This window comes from Nansenia antarctica, assembly GCF_963989245.1.
Source record: "Nansenia antarctica genome assembly, chromosome: 5".
Taxonomy (NCBI): domain Eukaryota; kingdom Metazoa; phylum Chordata; class Actinopteri; order Argentiniformes; family Microstomatidae; genus Nansenia; species Nansenia antarctica.
Window position 1 is genome coordinate 51515362 of NC_137690.1, and position 20450 is coordinate 51535811.

General features: G+C 48.7%; 1 protein-coding gene across 1 annotated transcript in view; it reads left to right on the plus strand.

Moving 5' to 3' along the window:
- Positions 1-17639, plus strand: part of foxo6b (forkhead box O6 b) — a gene marked incomplete at both ends in the record, with an annotated part of 31326 nt that extends 13687 nt beyond the window's left edge. The window contains one exon of the mRNA XM_080532652.1: positions 15867-17639. Coding sequence (XP_080388778.1) covers positions 15867-17639 — 1773 coding nt within the window. The remainder of the gene's footprint in view (positions 1-15866) is intronic.
- Between the last annotated feature and the right edge of the window lie 2811 nt (positions 17640-20450).

The following is a 20450-nucleotide window of genomic DNA, read 5'->3' on the forward strand; positions in this document are numbered from 1 at the left end:
TCTCCCTCTCTCTCTCCCTCTCTCTTTCTCTCGCTCTCTCCCTCTCTCTCTCCCTCTCTCTTTCTCTCGCTCTCTCCCTCTCTCTCTCCCTCTCTCTCTCTCTTTCTCCCTCTTTCTCTCTCTCTCGCTATCTCCCTCTCTTCCTCTTCCTCTTCCACTTCTCTTTCAAGTACACTGGGCATGCGCGTGCTGCAGTGACGTGCCGACAGTGGTGCCAATATCGTCTAGTGCATACATGATTATCAGCCAAAACACTGGCACTGGCTATCAGAGCCAGATTTACACACATATGAAGGTTAGATATAACGTATTTCTTGAAACTCTGTAAAAGTAGGTTGGTTAAGCTGAAAGTAGGTTGCTAATGTTCTGATTCTCCACCGTCGGTCAACAATATCACAGCACTGGTTCATCAAGTGTAGGCTATTTATTGTGCTCTCAGATACCATTTGATTGATTGATTGAAAACTTTATTAGAAGATTTGCAGAAGTAGGTACATGAAAGTACATATTACATACAAGGTCAACTAACAGGATAAAAACCCAAGAAAGCCACTGGCTTATTTCAATTGGGGTCCTTGATTCTCAATTCATCGTTACATGTAAGACAGACAAAAAACTAGTACTATCTACAAGATAATACAGACAAATAACTAGTACTATCTACAAGATAAACATACATCCATCATGGGAAGAACAATACAACAAAACATAAGGTATGTACAGCGGGTAGGACAGGTGGGGACATACACCACAGGTGGGGGCGGGGGACAAAACACAAAGTATGTACAGTGGGTAGTTCGGGTCTTTTAATCTGATTTTTGATTTAGAGGGTCCAGTTACGGATTGCAGCCTCCTGTAAATGTTTTTTGAGAGTGGTTTTGAAGGTGGGCAGTGTTTTGCACTCCTTTAAGATTATAGGAAGGGCGTTCCACATTTTTACTGCATAGTTTGCAAACGAGTTTAACCCCTTGTTTGTGGTGCAACGCGGTTGAACGTGGTTCGTGGAGCTTCCTCTGGTATTGTATGTGTGGACGTTGTTCACTTTTTGGAAGTATGTTGACATGTACTTGGGTGTCTTTGTGGTGTAGCGTATCTTGAAGACCAGGCCCAGTGCAAGCTGCTGCACTCTGTCAACTACTCGTAGCCAATCAAGGCTCAAAAAATGAGCAGCGGTTAGATGTGTCCTAGGGTTGAGGCCTAGCAGAAGCCTAACCAGTTTATTTTGGGCTGTCTGGAGTCTTGTTTTTTGGGCCTTTGTGGTTCTATAGTACCATGATGTTACGGCATAGTCGAAGTGACATTGAATGAGAGCTCCTGATAGGGTCCTCAGTGTGTTTTTACTGACAAGTGAGGATATCCTGTACAAGAATCTAGTTCTATGGTTCACTTTTTTGATTACTTTTGCTGCCATTTTATCTCCGGAAAGATTTGCCTCTAAGATGGAGCCCAGGTATGTAATATCCTCTTTTCTTGTGATATTAATGTTACCCACTTTTATTTTGATATTTACAGCCTTTCTGAGTTTAGATGGGGATCCGTATAGGATGGTTTCAGTTTTACCTAGGTGTATTGATAGTTTATTGTCAGCTAGCCAGATGCAGATTCTACTCAGTTCAGTGCTTAGCGCTTTTTCCACCTGCAATATGTCCCTGTCAGAGACCAGCAGAGCCGAGTCATCCGCGAACAGGAACAAATTGCAATCACATGCTGATGACATGTCATTCACATATATTAGGAACAGTAAAGGTCCCAATATGCTTCCTTGTGGAACGCCGCAGGTCACTGGGAGGGGGGGGGACAGTGTTCCGTTCACACTAACCACCTGTTCCCTCCCCTCTAAGTAGGATTGCATCCAGCTCACCGATGTTCTATCGAACCCAATTGCTTTCAGTTTATCTAACAATATGTGGTGATCTACTGTGTCGAAGGCCTTCTGGAGGTCCAGCATGACCATGCCGCAGTACTTGCCCGAGTCCACCTCATGGTTGATGTGGTCGTTCAAATAGAGAAGGCATGTGTCAGTGGAATGGGATGTTCTGAAAACGATTTATTTCAATATATAATATCAAAAATCTGTTTTCAGCTGTATTAGTGACTGATCACATTAGGCTACTTGCACCAGTACACATGTATCGAATATCAAATACAAACATTTGATCATGCAAAAAAAAAAAGAAGCTAAAATAGCCTTCTCTTCGTTGTCCTGGTATGATGCACTTCGTATTGGCCATGCGTTTTAAGTTGTGTACAAGTGTGGACATTGAGATTGTAGTCAGCCATGAATTACACCATACAGACGTATCATGCACGTATATGTACATTTACATTTGAGATATTTAGTAGATGCTTTTATCCAGTGACTCTGCGTCATCGTTTTCAACACACCTTCCTGTATCGCCGACCACACGATACCAAATACGATATGGAAACCCCCCGGAGTTTTTATAAGTTCGCTGTGTCAGCTCTCGAAATCGGCGGAGTCATGGGGCCGTGAGGTGCAAACCATATACAATCATCGCAGATTCAGTTATATCGGCCGCCGTGGAGCCTATACCTCAGTCTCTCCCAGTCTATCTCTCTCTCTCTCTCTCTCTCTCTCTCTCTCTCTCTCTTTCCCTCTCTCTCTCAGTCTCTCTCCCCCCCCCTCCCTCTCTCTCTTTCTTCCTCTCCTATTTTTCCTGATTTATTACTTAGCACACTCTCCAATGGCAACTTTTCCTCTTGAGGGAATGCGTTCAGTGAAAGCTCTGTCATATGCTGGGCTTTCGTAGAGAGAGAACGGAGGAGGGTTGGGGGGAGGTAGGGGGTTCACCCCAGGACATGGTATGGTGGGAGAAGATTTGGGCGGGGGGGATATGGGGGGGAACTGGGGATAACGGCTGGAACTGGTTGCGGTCGGCGGCCATGTTGTGCAGTCACCAGCTGACAAAGACAACAGGATGCAGCGCTGCGCATGCATGCACGGCTATGGGAAGCTGAGGCCACACTGGCTCTCTCTCAAAGCCTCTTTCTCTGTCTCCCTCTTTCTGCTTTCACCTCATCAATTTTCCACAGGGCATTATTTCAAGTTTTTTATTTTTTTATTTCTTTTTTTCCGGCAACCCCCGAGCCATCTTTACAAGTCCTTCCCTTTCAACGTCTCTTAGCCATAACCCCCTCCAGACCCTCTTTCTTTGCTTCATTCTCTCTCTTCTGTATTCCTCTCTGTCTTTCCCGTCTTTCTTTCTGTCTACTATGGTCAGGTCTCATGGGGAAAGACAGTTGGCAGGAAGCAGGCTTGCTGCCATGGCAACAGGAACCCTCCCTCTCCCACAGGTCTCCTTAGCAACTGGTAGCTTGGCATTGTAGTAATGAGCAGGCCTAGCGTGCCAGGCTAACAGTGTGTGTGTGTGTGTGTGTGTGTGTGTGTGTGTGCGCGTGTGTGTGTGTGTGTGCGTGTGCGTGTGCGTGTGTGTGGCTGTGTGCTTTAAAAAGTGGTCTGACTAACAAGAGCAAAGTGAGAAATGTGAGCTATGATAGGTGTGATTGTGGGAGTTCATCAACTTGTCATTTGCAACCATTTTCTTCAAAGATAAAAACATCTCCTCACATTTCAATGCATTCAATTAGTTAAACAAATGGATGGGATCAAAGCTCTTAAACCTTTCATGTGTTACCTATATATAGACAACTCTATGTGGAGATTATACTATAACTTACAATGGTATATAAGCACGAAGTCACGTCTTTGTGCCGCTCCTCGTTGCATTGAGGTGACATTATGTCTCCCTCAGACACAGAAACAAGTCGAGTGTGACACCACAATGATTGATTGTGTACTGTACAGTAAACACACACCATAGGGAAAATGAGAAATACATTGTGTGGGTTTGGTGTTTGTAATCAGACCGACAACCTGAATAATATATATAGTATATTTAGTACATTATAGTATATTTAGTATAAATAGATATACTTACTATATTGTATTATTGAGAGAGAGTGAGAGAGAGAGAGAGAGAGAGAGAGAGATATGTGTATAGTATGTAGTATATGTGACACGGTCTGGTGAAAAGGGCCACATATCGGCAATTCTCAAGTCGCGCAAATGAGCAAAAAGCGAAAAATAATTGGTTTGGAGCTCACGCAATATAACAAACAACAGTTTTAGGTGAACTAAATACTTAGAATTTGTGAATTGGATTCACTGCCTCGTCTGCCAGGCTACTGAGTAAGTGATACATGGCTTGTAAACAAACTTACGTGTTCAAAAGCAAGGACTGTGTGATCATCTAATTATGTGTAGTTATGTGTTTTTAGCAAGTTGATATCAGCATGCCATGTTGTGATGTGCTAAACATGTACCGTAGTTAGATGTTCGTAGCGATGTTCCTTTTTCGCCAATAGCTATTAGCAGCTGTTTTGCGTGTGTTTTGATTCAGAACAATATTCTCCGGTGTACCAACAAGCAAATAAGCATATCTTCTTCAACTATTTTCAGATTTCAATGTATGACACATCATTAGAAAGCTTACAATCTGTACTTTGATAATGCATAATGACAATGCACTACTTGAGGACTTTTTAACCAGACCCTGTATACTCACCGAACACTTTATTACGTACACTATACTAATACTGGGTAGGACCTCTCAAAGCCGCCTCAATTCTTTGTGGCATTGATTCCACAAGATGTTGGAAACATTCCTTTGAGATTCTGGTCCATGATGACATGATTGCAATTCCTGCCGATTTTTCAGATGCGCTTTGAAGCTGTGAATCTCCCGTTCTACCACATCCCAAAGGTGTTCTATTGGATTCATATCTGGTGACTGGGAAGGCAACTGAAGAACACTGAACTCATTGTCATGTTCATGAAACCAGTTTGAGATGACTTTTGCTTTGTGACAGGATGCATTATCGTGCTGAAAGTAGCTATTAGAAGATGGGTACATTGTGTCCATGAAGGGATGCACATGGTCAGCAACAATACTCAAATAGGCTGTGGCATTCAAGCGATGGTTGATTTTACACAAAGTGTGCCAAGAAAACATTCCCCACACCATTACACCACCTCCATGAATGAGAAGGTGTACAGGTGTTCCTAATAAAGCATTTGGTGAGTGTATATTTTCTAGATGAAGTATGTATACACTGTATATCAGGTTGCTTTCCTCCATCTCGGTGTGATTGTCTTCCTGGGTCCCAGGACAGGCAATCAGAGCCATCTGAGCCTCAGCCTCCCCTGTTCCCCAGAGGGGCCGAGTCTGAGGAGAGGTGCCTGGTGCTGGGGACACACGCTGGCAGGTGTGATGAAGCCTGTTCCCAGCTTCCTCTAAAGGAGGGCGTGATGTTCCCACAGGTGTCTCAGCGCTCCACCTGGCATGTGTGAACGCTCAGGGGAGGTGGCTTGCCGTGGCGGAGTTGCGGGTGGGCGGGCGGACAGATATGTAGGATGAGAGGTGGGTTAGTGGGTGGGAGGAGCCTGGTGCGTTGGCCGTGGTGGAGCATGCGACTACGCCCCTGCCCTCGTTGTGTCCGCCACCCAGCCTTGAGGTTGGCGCTGGTCGGAGGACGGGGGCCAGCGCTGGCACGCAGAGAGGATTTTCCGATCCCCTGCCCTGCTTTCAGATGCTCGTTAATCTGCCCGCTCTATTTTTATCTGGCCTCTCCTCCCGCCCACAGGCTCTCCCCCCTCTCTCTCTTCCCCTCTCTCTCTCTCTTCCCCTCGCTCTCTCTCCCTCTCTCTCTCTCTCCGCTCCCCCTGGTGTTGTGTCCTGCGTGGGGGAAAGCTTTCTCGCCAGCCATGCTGCCGGCAACTCCAATTAGTGGCGGGGGTCCATTGGGGATCGGGCTCGTTGTCCGCCCCTTGGTCCCCCAGGCTTCCTTCCTGTCTACCTCTCTCAGGTTAGCCTCCAGACGCTGCCTCCCTCCCTCCATCCCTTCCTCCCTCCCTCACCCCCGCCCCCTCTCCTTCCCCAGAGCGCGGCAGCTCCACGGGGAGCAGGGGGAGTGAAAGGCCTTCTGTCGCTGGAGGGCTGGCTTCAGTCCCACTGCTGACTGGTGCTCCTCTCAGGATCTGACCTCCTCTCTGATAGCACTGCTACATCAGCTAGAGTTGATACTGTTACTTAGTGTTGTTCCGATACCATTTTTTGATCCCGATCCCGATCCCGATACCTGACCGTGCAGTACTTGCCGATACCGAGTACCGATCCGATACCACGGCGTTTGAAAAAACAAAACAAAAAAACATGTTTTTTGAGCCGCATACTCACCTCGATGTAAAATTATTGCTAACGCTTAGTCTGGCACTGCTCAAAACCTTTGTAAAACAGGAAAAAATACCAACAGAGAGTGAATACTATAGAACTTTTTTTTATTGCCTACCTGGTATGGTGACAAGAAAATCCACCCCTTATAAAACCTGAAATGTGGCTCTCACAGATGCCAATCAGTGCAATATCCATTTAAGATATAATACAGTCGTAGTAGTAGTGCAACAGCAAGTGAACATTTACAAACAAAATAACTTTAGTACTTAAAAAAAAAAAAAAAAAAAATAATAATATCGTTTTTTTTTTTTTGTTAGTACTCGCCGATACCGATACCAGCATTTTTGTGCGTATCGGTGGTCATGCCGATACTAGTATCGGTATCGGAACAACACTACTGTTACTACTACCACCATCACTCCAGAAGTACTAGTTTAACTACTATATTTACCATTATCACTTCAACAGTACTAGTTTAACTACTATATTTACCACTATCACTTCAACAATACTAGTTGAACTACTATATTTACCATTATCACTTCAACAGTACTAGTTTAACTACTATATTTACCACTATCACTTCAACAATACTAGTTGAACTACTATATTTACCACTATCACTTCAACAGTACTAGTTTAACTACTATATTTACCACTATCACTTCAACAGTACTAGTTTAACTACTATATTTACCATTATCACTTCAACAGTACTAGTTTAACTACTATATTTACCACTATCACTTCAACAATACTAGTTGAACTACTATATTTACCATTATCACTTCAACAGTACTAGTTTAACTACTATATTTACCATTATCACTTCAACTGTACTAGTTTAACTACTATATTTACCACTATCACTTCAGCAGTATTAGTACAACTACTATATTTACCACTATCACTTCAGCAGTATTAGTACAACTACTATATTTACCACTATCACTTAATGTACTAGTTTAAATACTATATTTACCACTATCACTTCAACTGTACTAGTTTAACTACTATATTTACCACTATCATTCAACAGTACATCTACTATACTACTACAGTACTGCCATTTCTACTCCGGCTGTATCATTTTTATTACTAATTTTCATTTTTATTATACATTTGTATTTATTTATTTACATCACTATTTCAATTATTACTATTTGACACACATTACAGTTATTGTTTCTGTGTGTGAAGTAACTCTGGAATGTATTAACATGCTGTTACAGTCTTTACAGCAGGACAGTAGTATAGTACACGGTCCTTCCTCTTAGACGTTGCTGTTTTTATGATGTTATTATTATTATTTCTTTGTGTCAGTAGAATAAGGACTGTTCCTGATCCCATTTGTGTAACAACACAAAACTCTCAACTCCATATCCGATGTGAATGACCGCACCACGTGTAACAGCATGTTCATAGTGTGTTGTTGCTACGGTGACTACAGCCTGACTACACAGGCATTGGGACAGCTTCACATAAAACGTGTTGCCTCCACGAATTCTGTATTCTGAATTCTGAATTCTGTATTCTGAATTCTGAATTCTGTATTCTGAATTCTGTATTGGTGGAGGCAACACGTTTTATGTGAAGCTGTCCCAGTGCCTGTGTAGTCAGGCTGTAGTCACCGTAGCTTCAATGTGTAGTCAGGCTGTAGTCAGGCTGTGTAGTCAGGCTGTAGTCACCCTAGTGTAGTCAGGCTGTAGTCACTGTAGCTTCAATGTTGCTTTGTATCTTTGTTGCTACCTCGCATCCTGCAGCTTGAGATGACCTATTATTTTCCTGCAACCCTAAGTCTTGTATCCCCCCACCTCTCCTCCACCCCCTCCCACTCCCTCCCACCCCCCACCTCTCCTCCACCCCCCTCCCACTCCCTCCCACCCCCCCCCCACTCCCTCCCACCCCCTCAGCCGAGGCTCCCTTCCCCCTTCACACCTTCTCCAACCCCTTTAATCTCCCCCCCCCCCAGACCCCCACTTCTTTATTTCCTTTCAAAGAGACAAGTGCCGCCCGTGACATCAGTCACAGGAAGTGGATCTTTAGCGTTGACTAATTTCCATCGATTGCCTCCAGCCAGGCTTAGCAGACGAGACCCATTCCCACACAGAGCTGGCTGCTCTCATTTAAGTCTCCCCGCCTGCAGGAAGCGGCCTCCACAATGAGCGCAGTCGACGCTTTTATCTTCTCCCCCACTCCTGCTTATTATCAAGTAAACGCACGGCATAGAGAGATACCCATTGACAGGACCGTGCATAATGACTCCTGGCTGTGTGAAATGGATTAATAAATAATGGTCGTGAGGTACGGCAGAAAAAGCGGCTTTTCGCTAGTCGCTTTTTTCGCTAGCTCTCAGGAACGTGAACGAGAACAAGGGCCTCTGAACGCTCAGGCACGGAGCGTACGGGGTACGTCGGCAATGAAACACCCTGCGCGGCATGTAGAACAGAACACTCTTCTTTAGAATGCCCTGTGGAATGCGCTGTTATTTAGGAGGCTCCTTAAAATGTGAAGCAAGTAGAGAGAGACAGAGAGCGCTCTCCATAAAATTCACTACATGAATTTCCACTGAATCCTCTAAAAGAACCCCCCCCTGCCCACAGAAACTCTCCACAGAGAATAAAGCGGTAAAGGCAGTAGAGAAAAATGTCCTGTCAGGAAAACGCTTCGCAACTTGTTCGTCTCAATATGGTTTACATACTTACCTGGGACTGAGAGTACAGTAAATACCATTCAGTTCCATTTTGTTTCTTAGTTCAGCCTCTCTCTCACTCTCTCATGACAACAGCCTCTATTCCCATGATAACCGCCTCTACTGTCCCATGACAACAGCCTCTATTCTCATGACAACAGCCTCTACTCTCATAACAACAGCCTCTACTCTCCCATAACAAGGCCCTCTGTGTCTCTACTCTCCCATGACAAGGCTCTCTGTGTCTCTAATCTCATAACAAGGCCCTCTGTGTCTCTAATCTCATAACAAGGCCCTCTGTGTCTCTAATCTCATAACAAGGCTCTCTGTGTCTCTACTCTCATAACAAGGCCCTCTGTGTCTCTACTCTCATAACAAGGCTCTCTGTGTCTCTAATCTCATAACAAGGCCCTCTGTGTCTCTACTCTCATAACAAGGCCCTCTGTGTCTCTACTCTCATAACAAGGCCCTCTGTGTCTACTCTCTCATAACAAGGCCCTCTGTGTCTCTACTCTCATAACAAGGCCCTCTGTGTCTCTACTCCCATAACAAGGCCCTCTGTGTCTCTACTCTCATAACAAGGCCCTCTGTGTCTACTCTCTCATAACAAGGCCCTCTGTGTCTCTACTCTCATAACAAGGCCCTCTGTGTCTATTCTCCCATAACAAGGCTCTCTGTGTCTCTACTCTCTCATAACAAGGCCCTCTGTGTCTCTACTCTCATAACAAGGCCCTCTGTGTCTCTACTCTCATAACAAGGCTCTCTGTGTCTCTACTCTCATAACAAGGCTCTCTGTGTCTCTACTCTCCCATAACAAGGCCCTCTGTGTCTACTCTCTCATAACAAGGCCCTCTGTGTCTACTCTCTCATAACAAGGCCCTCTGTGTCTACTCTCCCATAACAAGGCCCTCTGTGTCTCTAATCTCATAACAAGGCTCTCTGTGTCTCTACTCTCATAACAAGGAACTCTGTGTCTACTCTCTCATAACAAGGCCCTCTGTGTCTCTACTCTCATAACAAGGAACTCTGTGTCTCTACTCTCATAACAAGGCCCTCTGTGTCTCTACTCTCATAACAAGGAACTCTGTGTCTCTACTCTCATAACAAGGCCCTCTGTGTCTCTACTCTCATAACAAGGAACTCTGTGTCTCTACTCTCATAACAAGGCCCTCTGTGTCTCTACTCTCATAACAAGGCCCTCTGTGTCTACTCTCTCATAACAAGGCTCTCTGTGTCTACTCTCTCATAACAAGGCTCTCTGTGTCTCTACTCTCTCATAACAAGGCCCTCTGTGTCTCTACTCTCTCATAACAAGGCCCTCTGTGTCTCTACTCTCTCATAACAAGGCTCTCTGTGTCTCTACTCTCTCATAACAAGGCCCTCTGTGTCTCTACTCTCATAACAAGGCCCTCTGTGTCTACTCTCTCATAACAAGGCCCTCTGTGTCAACAGGTCAGGGTGGCAGTGTCCTCACACGAGGCCACAGGTGCAGGGAACATAGAATATATAACGTAAACAATAAGGAAACTAGTTCTGTATCCCTGGACAACAGTGAAATCACTCCCATGAATTTCATGAAACTCGCGTCGAGGTCGAAACGTATCTTCGTTTAATCTCTCTCGGCGCTCTGTTTGTGTTGACAGCTCCTTCAAAGCATCCAACATTAGAAGGGTGTTTGAGCTGTATATTCCTGAATATCCTGTTCCCGATGGATTGAAATCGTTTCTTATATACTTTTTAATTTTTGTTTTTACTGTTACCAGGGATGAAGGTGGAAAAATACCGGACACCAGAGATAAAATAACAAGCATAAACGTTGAATGTTAAAATGTTACTACATTTCATAAGGTGGGGGCAGTAAAAGCTGTTATTCCCAACCCTCCCAAAAAGATGCATAAACGGCCAGTGATTTACCCTCCGCGTCATCACTGACTGAGAGAAGGTGTGTGTGGGTGTGTGCTTACAGTTTTACCACGTTTACCCTCGACTACTCCATCACTGACTGTAGAACTAAAACATTGTTGTGTGTAACTGAAAGATAATGGCCTGGGACTGCTGGTGTTATAGGTGTGAGGTGTCTGAGGTGTGGGGTGAAAAGGTCTCTTTAAAGTGGGATTAACCTTGCGCCTGATCAGGATCCATTACCGCTAAAGAGAGGTGAGCCCCACAAAAGGCTTCTCTCTGGTTGAGCTGATTGAATAGAGCTCTCTGGTGACTCTGACAGGAGCTCTCTCTCTCTCTCTCTCTCTCTCTCTCTCTCTCTCTCTCTCTCTCTCTCTCTCTCTCTCTCTCTCTCTCTCTCTCTCTCTCTCTCTCTCGAACACGCCACGTTTTGGTTGATTACACACTACCAGCAGAGTGGGATTGACCGTGTGTAAAGCCATATGGGGTTAAAACCCTAACCCTAACCCAAACCCTAACCCTAACTCCTAAGGCAGTGGTTGTCATAAACCGCTCGGCTAATAGGGATCCGCTGGAGAGAAAAAAAACATGTTTTCTCCAGAAACGGCGACGTCGAGGCTGACATGGAGAGGTCAATCTGGCCGTATTTTGGATGATGAAACCTGCGCTTGTTTTTCTTTCTGGCTTTACCCAAACTGCCCGCCAATTACGTCCACCACCACACTGCGCCCACCCTCGATCGCCGTGATCCAACCAATCCCCACGCTGTCGCCGTGGTTTCAGGGTGAAACCCAGCCGAGGAGTGCCTGGAATTAACCAGGATTAGCCTCGGATTGTCGGGGATTACTCAGGCTGGAGAGGGATTAAGTATGATTGCCAGTTTTCGGGTGGGAGGGTGGTTGGCGGGTGTTTGGGGGCAGTGTGTGAGAGAGAGAAGGTGTGTGTGTGTGTGTGCGTGCGTGTGTGTGTGTGTGTGTGTTAGAGTGTGTATGTGTGTGAGAGAGAAAGAGAAAGAGAGAGAGAGAGAGATGTGTGTGTTTGTGTGTGTGTGTGTGTGTGAGCATGTGTGTGTGTGAGCATGTGTGTGTGTGTGTGAGCATGTGTGTGTGTGAGCATGTGTGTGTGTGTGTGTGCGTGTGTGTGTGTGTGTGTGTGTGTGTGTGTGAGCATGTGTGGGTGTGAGTATGTGTGTGTGTGTGTGAGCATGTGTGTTTGTGTGTGTGAGCATGTGTGTGTGTGAGTATGTGTGTGCTTGTGTGTGTGTGTGTGTGTGTGTGTGTGTGTGTACGCATGCATGCACGTGTGGGTGAGGGGCCACTAGCGCACCACTGGTCCTGACCAGCCGCTGACTCAGACTGAGAGCAGAGATGCGTCTGGGTCAAACTCCCCTTTTTCTATTTATACTCTATGTGTGTATAATGTGTCTCTGATAATGTGTCGTATCGGACCCAGCTGTTACGCAACCCCGTCTCCAGGAGAGACTGCACGGAAGGGAACTGGATCTGAAGCATTCACCATTCCATCTGTCACACTCAATCTCTCCCTGCATTAGGGGGGAAAGGAAGAGAATGGCCTGGTTACACTGCAAAAAAGTCAGCTCTCAAAAACAAGAAACAAAAGCTGTAAAATAGGGGAAATAAAATAAGCAGAACAGGAACATTTCACTTGCCTAAGTGACTTGCTTAAAACAAGTCAAAGATATCTTAAATCTAGTGCAGTCAGACAAAAGACAAGCATATATCGCCTTGATTTAAGATATTTTATCTTAATTAGATTTACTTTTTGCAGTGTACTACAGTAACTCCAGGACAGATCTGTATGACAGAGATCAGGCAGAGAGACTGCTGCACTGCCTGTGGATGTACAGTGTGAGAGTGAGATCTGCATGACGAGGTGGTCCGCCACTTTAAGGGGCTCATTTGTACCCTGCTTGTGCCGTGGATGTGCTGCGTTGAGTGAGGTAATCATGGCGCGTGCCAGGGTACTGTCATGGCACTGGTGGTACTGGTAGTGTGGGTCGCTCAGACACACACACACAAACACACACACACACACACACACACACACACACACACACACACACACACTCATCACTGCTGACTTGCTAATCACTGCCACTCCACACAGGTAGTGAGGCATCGTGACAGCTGGTGATTGAGCCTGCTTTGTGGCGAGGGAACAGGAGTCTGACAGACTCAGATAAAAGGCTGTTCGGAGTTGCCTGCAGCATCAAACAGCATCTGCCCCCCCCCCTCTCATTCCTCTCTCTCTTTCCCCCTCCCTCCCTCCCTGCCTCTCCCTCTCTCTCTCATTCTCTCTCTCTTTCCCCCTCCCTCCCTCCCTGCCTCTCCCTCTCTCTCTCATTCTCTCTCTCTCTCTTTCCCCCACACTTCATTCCCCCCCGCTTTTGGTTTACTCTGTTGCCATGGCTACCCCCAACTGGAGCCGCCGTTGTCTCTGCGAGCAACCTGTCAGGGCATCGCTCTCAGATCACCTGACCCAGGCCCTCTCCATCCATGGCCTTGCTCACACACACACACACACACACACACACACACACACACACACACACACACACACACACACACATACGTGCGCGCGTGCCTGTACACACACATACACACACACACACTCACACATACATACCACCATCATTCAATTTGGCTTTGACAGAGTCCCTCTGTGTACCTCGTTGCTGTTGCCACTCTGCATCCGGCTATTTCATCAGTGTGTGTTCTCATGCAATTTGGCAGCCTTGCTCTTTGAGAAGAGGACCCCTCTGAGGGGCGAAAGAACATAAATGCATCTCGTTTATCCGATCTCAACTCCTCTAAAAAGACTGGAGTCAAAGCAGCATGTTTTCATTGGAGAATTTGGGTAAAATTGCCAGTTATAAGTCACACTGGGGGGTGGTGGTGTGTGTGTGTGGGGGGGGGGGGGGGGGGAAGGGCGGGGTGTTGTTGCCTTTGAGCAGCATGTATGAAAATGGAAGGTAGTATTCAGCATCGATTTGCAACCCACTTAGTGCTGCATTTTCCCGTAGACATTGTGAGGAACCTATTATCTTTTGTTCTGGGTTTTATGCTTTTTTTTTTTTTTAAACAAAATATGTCGGCCAACAAAAGAGCCATAATCTATTCAAGGCTACGTCCAATTTTCCCGTGGTCTCCAGTTAGGGTGTTGTTGGAGTACATAGGCGGTATGGATTGCCTGGAGAGGTGAGCCTCTTGAAAAATAGATTTGCATCTCCCAATTTGTTTTGGTTATTTGCTCGGCTTTTTCCATGTGAATGGCGGGGAATGGAAATCGCGTGTCACTGGCTAGGTGACGAGAGGATGGACGCAGAGGATGGAGAGAATGAGAGATGGATGCAGGAGGACGGAGAGAATGAGGAATGGTGTGATCAAGGGAAGCCAGGACCAGAGGGGAGAGAGAGATGAATGGGGGCTGAGAGGGGGAAAATTGGCCAGGAGGCGGGGACCAACGGAAGATGAAGTTGATAGAGAGGACGCCGGCCGGAGCCCGGGGGAGGCTGGTGGAGGGCGGAAATCGGAGGACGGAGTGCGTGCGTCACTGTAATGCATGGAACAGATTTAATGCCCCGTCCTCAGATTTACACATCCAGCAGCCTCCCCCTTGGGCTCCAAGTCATATCAAGAGACACGTAGACGGTAAACCATAGCTAGGTAATAAACAAGGGGTGGGAGGAGAAGACAGATAGAGATAGATAGATATCAAGAGAGAAAACGAAGGAGAGCGAGAGAGAGAGAGAGTGTGAAGGAATGGCGTCAGAGAAGAGCAAGGAACGCTGGACAGTACGGCAGAGATCAGGAGAGATTTTGGCCGTACGTGGTGTGCTGAGCTCTGGCTAGCCTCTCAGATGATATGCTTCCCTGCTCAGCTCCTCCTTAGGCTCTGTCCAGGTTGGCGTTGACATCTAATGCGGTATAAGAGTCTCAGATGTACTACATAGTCGTCACTCACACACACACACACTGCACAAAACACACACACACACACACACACACACACACACATACTGCACAAAACACACACACACACACAAACACACACACACACGTATGATCTCCCACCCCGACCTCTCATCTCCTCCAACCCCCCCAAAAGACCAATTACACCAGAGATGTACTCCACCACCAGTAATATCCACAGAGCTATCAAAGACATGGGTCATGTTTATTGTGTCATGGTGTTTTATCAGGAGGTTAAATAGGCCCGCCCCCTCTGATGATTCCTTCTCTCCGTTTCTGGCGGGTGTTCTTCCACCGCCTTTTACTTCCTTGTGCCAAATCACACCTCCCACTCCCTCCACGCTCTCTCTCTCTCTCTCTCTCTCTCTCTCCGTCTCTCCGTCTCTGGCTGGCTCGCTCTCTGGGTTTCTTTTTCCTTTTTTCTTTTTTTTCTTTTTTTGGAGAGAGATAGAGAGAATGAGAGAGGCCTCTGCGATCGATACAGGGTGTCTGTGATTGGGTTGCCACGCGCGATTCATTTCTGTAACCTTGGTGATGGTTTAATGTGGAGGCTCTGGCGTGTGTTTGGCTGCAACCCTCCGCTGTATTATGACTCAGTGAGCGTGTGCGGAGAGAGAAAGAGATAGAGAAAGAGAGAGAGAGATAGAGGGAGAGAGAGAGAGAGAAAGAGAGAGAGGCTGGTCAGGAGTGGAATCGATTGGCGGTGCTACTCTGAGGCACTTCAGTGCTCTCTGCCCACCATACTCTCCACTCCATCTCTCTCTCTCTCTCTCTCTCTCTCTCTCTCTCTCTCTCTCTGTCTCCCTCTCCCTCTCTCTCTCTCTCCCTCTCTCTCTACCATACCATACAGGTCAAATAGTTTAGTCGTTTTTAGAAGTGATTGTGTGTTTTAAGAAATGATTATTCGATCCTAAATGTTCCCCCGGGTGTCTAAATGTTCCCCTGATCTCTTTTTTTATCTCTCTTTCCTCTCTCCTTTCCTCTCCTCTCCCCCATCCCTCTCCCCCATCTATCTCTCTCGTACAGAACTCGATCCGACACAACCTGTCCCTGCACACGCGCTTCATCCGGGTGCAGAATGAGGGTACGGGGAAGAGCTCCTGGTGGATGCTGAACCCAGAGGGGGGCAAGATGGGCAAGGGACCCAGAAGACGGGCCGCCTCCACCGACAACAACAACGGCACCAGGTACCTGAGGACCAAGGGCCGGGTCAGAGGGAAGAAGCCCGGCGGCGGGGCCATGGGCCTGGGTCGCGGCCGGGGGCGGGGGGCCGGGCCGGGGGTCCAGGGCTCCCCGGAGCACGGCAGCCCGGCAGGGAAAGGGGGTGTCGGCGTGGGGGGCGAGGAGTACGACGCCTGGACGGACCTCCACTCCCGCACCTCCTCCTCCGCCTCCACGCTCAGCGGCTGCCTGTCGCCCATCCTGGCCGAGGCTGAGCCTGACGTACCGGAGGAGGGGGGGCTGTCCTGCTCTGCCTCGCCCCGCCTCTACCCCAGCCCAACCAGCACCCGCTCCCCGGCCCTGGGGACCGGGGGCCACTGCCCCTCGGTGGAGCTCCCCCAGCTGACTGACCTGACGGGGGCCATCAGCCTGGACGAGGGAGGGTACCCCCAGGCCCCACAGCTCAAATGCAACGGCTACCCCTACGGCCCCGGCCTTCCCAAGGGGGAAGGCTCGTACTGCGGGCCCGTCTACGGGCAGCCCTCCCTGGGCATCCTGCGCCACCACGCCCCCATGCAGACCATCCAAGAGAACAAGCCGGCCAGCTTCCAGCGCCCCCTTAGGGCCTACTCGGAGAACAACGCCTTGCAGAGCCTCCTCACCGGAGGGCCACAGTACTGCAGCAAGGACCTGGTCCTGGGACAAGGAGGGGAGACACACGCTCTCCTGACCCAGGGAACCAACGGGGTTCACGCGCACACAAACCACAATCAGAGCCGCAGCCACAATCACAGCCATAACAACCACAACCACAACCACAACAACCACGAGCAAGGTCATAACCCCGGCCTGCACAACGGCCATGGCGCGGTTCACGACCAGAACCCCAGCCACCATCAGAACCACAACCACGGCCCTCCGAAACACCACGCCAACCTGGACTACAAACAACTCCACCCAGGCCACGACTACTCCCAGAGTCACGACCATAAACTCAACCCCACCCCCAACCCCAGCCACGACCACAACCCCAACCACAACCACAACCCCAACCGGCCCACCCAGAGCCACATCCACAGCCTCCTCCACAGCGGACCACGCCACCAGGCCCTCTCCCCCAGGGTGACCGGCGACATCCTCCAGCCCTACAGCCTCAAAACGCCCAGCCACTACGGCGCCCCCCCCCGCGCCCACCTCCCCACTGCCCCCTCTCTGCCCCCCAACCCGGCCAGCGTGCTCGACGTCCCCCAGGACCCCTGCCGCCTGGCCTCGGCACCCCACCCCCAACCCCGCCACCAGCCCTACGCCGGGCCTCACCCCCAGGGGCTAATGGACTCCTGGCACGGCTATTACCACCACAACCACCACCATCACCCCTCCCAGAGCGCCGGCTATCACGGCCAACAACACAACCCACTCAACCGGATGCCTGTGGACCTGGACATGGACGTCATCCCCAACAGCCTGGACTGTGACGTGGAGTCAATCCTCCTCAATGACTTTATGGACACCGAGGGCATGGACTTCAACTTTGACGGCTCCCTCTCCCAAGGGGTGGGGATGGGAATGGGGATGAGCATAGGGGCATTCGCCATCCCACCGCAGGCACACAACAGCCAGAGTTGGGTGCCTGGGTGAACCCAGAGAGGGCCCCGAGAGACACAACGGGCAGAGGAGGTTACCCAGAAGGCCGAGCTCCGGGCGCTGGTCGTGGCTGTACCCTTGGAATGACTGATTGACTGTGATTTCTTTTACTCCGAGACAAAAGGACAAATCTGTATTGTCATGTTGTTTCCTGAGGACTCCTTTTAAAACTCCCTGCTGTCCTCTCTCTCTCTCTTTCTCTCTCTCTCTCGCTCTCCCTCTCGCTCTCTCTCTCGAAGACTGCTCCCCCCCCCCCCTGGTTCATGTCCTTCAGTTATTCTGGTACCAACCCCTCTCTTCTACCCCTGCCTGTCCTAAGCTCTCAAGCACTTTACATCCACACTTTCAAACAGATGCAGTACCACAAAAAGCAGAGGAAGATACATTGTGTGTTGGCTTAAGTTTAATGTATGCAAACCACTTATCTCTTCTTCGTGGAAGAAAAAAAAGAGGCGGTATTTTTTTTCTTTGAGAACAGGATCAAACAAACCGCATAAATAATGCTTCTCGGCAGATGTGCGCTGAATGTTTTGCATACGGGTTGGAAGGTAGTGAGGATGTGAGGATGGGGAGATTGGGGGGGGGGGGTAGAGGGGGAAGGAGATAGATAGAAGGGTGGAGGAATGGAGGGAGGTATAGAGAGGTGGATTATTGATGGAGGGGTGGAGAGATAGAGGGGTGGAGGGACGGAGGGATAGAAGGGTGGATGGATGGAGAGACAGAGGGATGGATGGAGCGTTGGAGGACGGAGGATGGACGGGGAGGTTGTCGTCCTCAGGGTCAGTGTGAGTCGTCGTCCCCCCTTCCCCTCCCTCGTGGTGTTGTTGCTGCGTCCCTCAGCAGCGTCTATGAGGACAGTCATCCATCAGACCGGCCATCAGCATCTCCCCATTGAAATGCAACCCTCTCCTCTTTAATCTCCAAAGTAATGCCAACGTTGATGCATCACTATTGCAAATCTAATGCGGCACTCTCTCTGTTTCTTTTACTCCCCCCCCACACACCTCCCCCCCTCCCTCCACCTCCGGACACGCCGGCTTAATGTGTTTTGGCGAAAGTGATGATTAAAGTCACTCTGCACTAAATGGGGGGTGGGATGGGGATGGGGGGGCAGGGGGGAGGATGGGGGAGGGAGGGGGGAGGAAGGGAGGAAGGGTGTGGGGGAGAAATGCAAATATTCCCTCTCTGTAACTCTTCCTCTCTCCATTTGGTTCGATTTATGTAGCTTTCCTCATAATGAAATAAGCAACGATCCCGCACCCTGCTTACACTCTGGAGTGTGGGGGGGGGGGGGGGGGGGCTCTTCTGATTGGTCTGTGCTGCCTCTCTCCGTCTCAACCTCCGCCGGCTGACCTCCGAACAGTCTAGCGAGCAGCCTTCGATCAGAGGACGGACGTTCAACGTTAACGTCATCAGAACCCAGAGCGAGCGAAGCCCCCTGTCCCATCCGCCATACAGACGCAGGTTAAAGCCGGCGTGTTTTACACTAGTGAATTGTACCGCTGATTAACACGGTCAGCAGATTACTATTTGGTGCTATCTCCTCTTCCCAGGCTCCCTCCCGTCCTATCACAGCCCCACATCCAGAGGTCACGCGGAGGGGAGTCAAAAAGTAATTAACCGCCCAGCAAGATGGATGATTTATGCAAGTGTGTGTGTGTGTGTGTGTGTGTGTGTGCGTGTGTGTTTGTGTTTGTGTTTTCCCATGGACTCTTAAGTCATAATCCTTGCTCAGAAAGCACAAGGGAGATGTTTGGAGAGGTTGTGCCCCCCCCCCCCCCCCACCCGACAGAAATATACTAATGATAATAACCATGCTACGTGCTCAAAACGAGGTTCCCCACCCCACTTACTCCACCCCACCCCACCCTGAAACCCCCCCCATCCGCTACCCCTGGCCATAGCCTTACTTTGCTGTTGTCTGTCTCAAAACGAGGTCCCCCACCCTATCCATCCCACCCCACCCAACCCAACCCCAACCCCACCCACTCCACCCCACCTCACACCTGGCCATAGCTTTACTTTGCTGTCGTCTGTTCTTGTGGTCGTTCTGTGATCGTGCGGTCGTTTGTCCTGTTGTATACAGTGCCGATTAAGGGTTTTGTGTTTTTGCTTTTATAGAGGGGGGGTGGCGGGGGGAAGTGGATAGAGAGAGCAAGGAATGAAGAGAGAGAGAGAGGGGGGGAGGGAGAGGGAGCAGGAATGGAGAGAGAGAGAGAGAGAGAGAGAGAGAGAGAGAGAGAGAGAGAGAGAGAGAGAGAGAGAGAGAAAGTGTAAATGAGAGAGAGAGGTAGGCAGTGACTGGGAGAGACCAGACAGAGAGCTGAGTACGCCTCTGTAGGAACCGGCTGTTTGAATCAGGCCAGAATGTCAAGTGCTGCTCAGCCACTTCTAACATGCCTCGATCTAATCACACAGCCGGGCCTCTCCGCGGTCCAAGGGGTCTGTGACGGGTATCTTATGTTTTTTCTTTCTACTTCTTTTTCTCTTTCTTTCTTTCTTTCTTGACTTGACATGGCCCCCTTTGTTGTAACCCGATTGTAATTTGGTCTCTGGCCCCTCTGTGCTTGTATGTCGAGCTTCTTGTGAGTGTGTGTGTTTGTGTGTGTATGTGTGAGTGTGTGTGTGTGTGTGTGTGTGTAGCACAGTGATGTACCAGAATTGATCACGGAAATACATTGAAAACTTGCCCTGGTGTCCTCCAGGCCTGGCCAAGTGCAGCATACATACACTAATATATACAGTCTATATTTATTGGTTGAGAAGAAGGGTCTGAACTTTGACCCTTCCACCCCTCCTCATCTT